The sequence below is a fragment of the Benincasa hispida genome, chromosome 6 (assembly GCF_009727055.1).
Source record: "Benincasa hispida cultivar B227 chromosome 6, ASM972705v1, whole genome shotgun sequence".
Classification (NCBI taxonomy): domain Eukaryota; kingdom Viridiplantae; phylum Streptophyta; class Magnoliopsida; order Cucurbitales; family Cucurbitaceae; genus Benincasa; species Benincasa hispida.
Genome location: NC_052354.1, coordinates 51,510,705 through 51,516,309, shown reverse-complemented (window position 1 = coordinate 51,516,309; position 5,605 = coordinate 51,510,705). Strand labels below are relative to the sequence as shown.

Genomic DNA, 5,605 nt, shown 5'->3' with positions numbered 1-5,605 from the left:
TATGTTGTAGGAGAAAGAAATTTAGTTTCAATTGCTAAATTATGATTATTAGAAGTTAAGTCCATTGGTCAACCAAATTAGTTAAATTGACATGTATATGTGTCGAGAAATAAGAAATTTGTGGTTCAAATTATCGCCTTCAATTTGTATTAAAAAGTCAATCTTTAAAATAAAATTTTAGACCATTTTTATATTATTTTTATTTTTTGTTTCATGTTTCTAACAATTGTTTTTGTTTCTTCTCCATCTCTTTCCTATGATTTTAAACATACATTTGATTTTTTAGCAATTCTAGAAACAAAAACTATATTTAAAAAAATCAATTTTTGTTTTTCTAAACTCCTATTGGTTTTGAAAATATTTAGCCATGTTTTTGTAACTATTTGATTTTAAATTTTTTGAAAATTAAACTTATAAACATTAATTCTACCTCTAACTTCTTGATATTTACTTTTTTTTTTTTTTTAACCAAGGTTTAAAAAACAAAGTTGGGTTTTGAAAACAATAAAAAGTAAAATTTAAAAACTTTTTTCTTTATTTTTTTTAGAATTTAATTAAAATTTTAACTTTTACCTGACAAAAAAATATACAAATTGTTATAAGATATTTAAGGCATGCTTGAATTGATTTTAAAAAAAAAAATATTTTAAAAAAAGTTCATTTTTATTTGTTTATTTATTATTATTTTTTTCATAAAAACTGATTAACATACAAATAAAAGTTATTTTTTAGTGGTTACCAAACACTGCAATTTCTTTCAAAATGACTTATTTTTTAAATTAAACACTTGAAAGTGTATGCCAAATACACCCTTAGAAAAAATAGAGTTCATTAAAAATAAGATTGAGTTCTGAAAAATAAGTGCATTTAGTCAATAAACTTTCAAGATAATTTGTATTTTAGAATAGGTACATTTGGTGTCTGAATAATCAAAATGTATCCTTTCAATCCCCAAATTTTAAAGATTAGGTCTAAAATGTCTCTAAACTATTTTGTATTTTCATTTTATTTAATTATATAAAATTTAAATATGCTTAAAAAATAATTCTAAAGAGAAAAGATAATTTCTTAAAAATATAATTTTTTAATTTAAAATAATAAAAAAATTACTATATGAACCTTTTAAATCTATTTTTAAAAATTTAGGAGTTTAAAATATAAAATTTGAAAATTTACAGATCAAATTAATTTATTTTAAAAAGTCTAGGGACTAAATATTTTGAAAACTTAGAGATTAAACCACGGAGATATTATTTAATACACGGGACTTAAAAAAAAAAGAGTAAATTTTCCTTCTTTATTGTTAAAATCATTATTAATTTGTTTTATTATTATTTTTTAAGTACATTATCATTTAATTTTTCTTTCACGTCCAAGGAATGAATGAAAGGTCCAACTTCAAATTCGTCCATTCCATTTCCCAAACCAAAAGATAAAAGATTTTCAAATTCCAGAGAAAAATCAAGCTCGGTTTCTGCAAAGCTCATCCCTCTCTCTTTCTCTCTGAATGTGAGAACGAGAGCCATTATGTTCCTCCTCCGACCCATCTCCCTCATTTCCCTTCTCCTTTTCTCCCATTCTTCACTCACCGTCTCTGCCCTCACTGCCATTCCCATCTTAGGTACTCTTCTTTAATTTCTTTCCTCTTTTTCTGGGTTTGAACCAAAAGCTCCATTATTCTATAATCTGAGATTTTTCCTCTCTGGGTTTTGTTGAAAATCAGAAAACTCTGGTGGGGTTGAGGTTTTTCAATTGTCGGAGCCATGGAGGACTGGAAGAAGCCTTACGGAGCAGGACCCTGCTGTGAATTCGTCTCTGATTTTGGCCGAAGCCAGGACTCAGAGGAAAGACCCCCTCGATAACTTCAAACCCTATGTGGGTGGATGGAATATCAGCAATGAACATTACTGGGCTGTAAGTTCTTTCTTCGATTCTCAATTTTGGGCTCTGCTACTTGTAATTACTCTGATTTTATTGTTTGTGTTGTGGTTTATGTGTTGCCCTTTTTTGGTTTCTTCTCCATTTAGACTGATTTGGTAGTTGTAAGAGTATGACTTGGTAGTCTTTTTCATTTTTCTGTTTCCTATGAGGCTAATCTTATTTAATTTCCCCTGTTTTGTGAACCCAAAAGTTTAAACTGGTGAGTCAGGGTTATTTCTCACAATTTTGGGAACGGAAATTAGCATATGACTTACAAGTGATCTTCAATGTTAATTGGAGAGAAAATGATATTTTACAGGCTTTAGACGGAGAATCTCTTGTTCTGATATCATGCTAAATCACCTCTAAACTCGCAAGCTTAAGCTGATTTATTTGTGATTTTCGCCGAAGTGAACAATCAGACGATCATTTATGTGTTGTTTGGAACATTTTTGTACCTTGTTCTCACTCTTTGATCTTTCTTTGCCCTATACTTGCTAGTGTTGTGTATTTCTGTCATTTCTTGTTAGAAAAGAACAAGGAAAGAAATTTTAGTACATGGTCGTATGTGGTGTATGTTGTGTTTCTATTTTAATGGATCAAGTTTTAAATGGATTTTCTTTATTTGAAATAAGATCCTTCGAAGTTGAGATCTTTGGCAAATTTGTTACAGGTAGCTTTGGTTGTTAATTTTTGGCTAAAGTCGAACTCGGCTTCCTGTTTTTAGGTCTTATCTTCATTACTTTTTGTGTCGTTTGATATTTATATTAACAACTGCGCCTTCTGTCCTGTTCCAATTTGATGCAGTCTGTTGCTCTTACTGCTATTCCATTCGTTGTCATTGCTATTGCTTGGTTTGTGCTCTTTGGGATATGCTTGTTCATCACCTGTCTTTGTTGTTGCTGTTGTCGGAGGGAGCCTTACGGCTATTCTCGGACGGCCTATGCCCTCTCTCTCGCTTTCCTCATATTCTTCACCATCTCAGCAATGTAAACATCCCTCTCCCTCCAATCTGCAGTCTAAAGTTTCTAATGTGGCTCAGAAGTTAATGTGAAGATATCTTCGTTTTCATACTTTGAATCAGTGTAGGATGTGTCATTTTATATGTTGGTCAAGGGAAGTTTCATAGCCGTACGTTGAGCACATTGGACTATATAGTAGACCAGGCAGATGGAACTGCTGAAAACCTAAAAAATTTGTCAGCATATCTTTCTTCAGCGAAGTCTATCGGAGTCGATTCGATATTTCTGTCTGCAGACATCCAGAAAGGAATTGACAATATTGGTACAAAGATAAATTCTGTTTCTTCCACTCTTACTAATGCAGCTTCTGACAACTCAGGCACGATACAAAAAGGCCTAGATGAAAAGTAAGTAGAACATCTTGTATCAAATTTCGGTGCTTTCAGTGACCACGAGTAACAAATTTTCATGTTGCATATCACAGCCGACTCATCCTCATTATTCTTGCTGCTGTTATGCTCTTGTTGGCATTTATTGGATTCTGTAAGCATTTTTACTTCTCTGAGTAAATAAATTATGAACTGACCGTAATTGGAACCTTTCTTATATCATTTTTGGTACTTGATCCAGTATGTTCCATCTTTGGATTGCAGTGTGTCGTATACACGTAAGTATATCTACGGTTCCATTTTCTTTTTTGCAATCAGGTTTGGGATGCAATGTTGTAATCTATTGAACACTCCATTCTTAATGGTCGCAGCTTGGTAATATTTGGTTGGATTCTCGTTACGGTCACATTCTTTCTGTGTGGCGTGTTTCTTCTTCTTCACAAGTAAGGGTTTCTATTTCATTAAGTTTTTTTGTAACCAAAATGATGCATATAGGAAGAATACAATATACATATCGCCAATTGAACTCGTAGGATATTCAATATGATAGATAGCTAAATGTGGCTTTGGCTTGGATTGGAAAGCAGCAGTTTGATGCTTGAAACAGACATCTGTTGTTCAAGAAGTGTTCTTGTTTTGTTGACTGTTGTCTCTATCAGCTTCAAATTGATTCTTCTTTTTTCATCGTATGCATTAGTGTGGTCGGAGATACATGTGTTGCAATGGAAGATTGGCTACAGAATCCCACTGCCCACACGGCATTAGACGATATCCTTCCATGCGTCGACAATGCCACTGCCAAAGAAATTCAGTCAGTAACCAAAAATGTGAGTTTCCAACTTGTTAGTTTGGTCAATGGAGTGATCAACACAGTCTCAAATGTCAACCCCCCTCCAAATATCGGCCCTCCTGTGAATTACAATCAATCTGGCCCATTGGTGCCACTTCTTTGTAGTCCGTTTCATTCCAATCTGACCGATCGACCCTGCTCGGCAAAGGAATTACAGCTGAACAAAGCTCCTGAGGTGAGAGATATATGTTATATTATAGCTAGCTCAAACAAGTACATACGATATGACACAGCCTTTTACTGCATTTTGCTTCGATATTCTCATCAAGATCTTGATTTGTTGCGTGCAGGTTTGGAGGGATTTCACTTGTCAAGTATCAGCCTCTAGCATTTGCACCACCACTGGTCGGTTGACTCCAGCTTTCTACAACCAAATGACAGCAGCAGCAAACGTGAGCTATGGTTTGTATCGCTATGGACCGTTCTTGGTTGAACTCGTAGACTGTACATTCGTTCGACAAGTGTTTACGGATATCAGTAACAACCATTGCCCTGGCCTCCGACTATACATGAAATGGATATATGTTGGGTTGGTTTTGGTGTCTGGTGCTGTCATGCTCTCCCTGATCTTCTGGATTATATATGCAAGAGAGCGACGACATCGTGTTTATACAAAGCAGTTTGTTTCCAAAGCTCCAGAAGGACAAGACAAGGGCAGCTAGATATCAATCCCATATGCATTACACTAAACACTCGGCGTTTTTTGTCTTTCCATGTACATTATTCTATTACATGACCAGCTTAAGAGTTCCATTTATTTGATGTGATTTTAATGGGGTCACCTTTCTCTTGATGAACAAACATTGTTGTGATTTTAATGGGGTCACGTGTGATGTTCTATTTTAGGGGCATATTTTGTTTGATATATTTAAATAATATTATGTTTAATTAAAGTATGGGCTATTACGTGGATATATAATTTATTACATTGGGTTCTTTTATTAGATTGTGCCTTGAGTATGAACTTAATGAATAGAAGCTCATTTCTAGTTAATTAGGGTTTAATGAGAATTCTAATTGAACTAGTATATAAAAAAATTTTAGGTTATGGTCCTCAATATACCAAAATAATAAACAATAAGCACTCGGCCTTTTTTGAATCTCATCTATAGAGATCTCACTAAGAGTTTTTAGAGTTTTGGTTGAGGAAGATTTTAAAGTCATTGTCATCTTGAAGCTATCATCAATCACAAATGTTATTTATTTTTGACGATTTGGCAGGAAGAATTTTAGGGTTTATTTATTATCAGAGCATGAATTTTATTTTGGATTATTGAAATTTTGATTCAATTTCTGGTAAAGATAATTAAAAGTTTAAGAGAATTAAGATTAAAAAAAAATGAAACCATCGTTACCCATGAAAATTCACATCGGCAACACATGAGAACTTCAGCGTTCATCAAAACGTCTCGCCGGCAGAAGGTATTCTATTAGCATAGTCAGACGTTCTCAATGGAATCTAATTGAATTCGGTATATATATAT

General features: G+C 33.3%; 1 protein-coding gene across 1 annotated transcript; it reads left to right on the top strand.

The window, feature by feature from the left end:
- The first annotated feature begins 1,380 nt into the window (after nt 1-1,380).
- LOC120080138 lies at nt 1,381-5,015 on the top strand. Its single transcript, XM_039034707.1, has 9 exons — nt 1,381-1,621; nt 1,724-1,914; nt 2,728-2,909; nt 3,005-3,289; nt 3,367-3,425; nt 3,513-3,549; nt 3,643-3,714; nt 3,969-4,296; nt 4,412-5,015. Exons 1-9 carry the CDS (start codon nt 1,384-1,386, stop codon nt 4,781-4,783), a joined length of 1,764 nt encoding a protein of 587 aa, XP_038890635.1. The 5' UTR covers nt 1,381-1,383; the 3' UTR covers nt 4,784-5,015.
- The last annotated feature ends 590 nt before the right edge of the window (nt 5,016-5,605 follow it).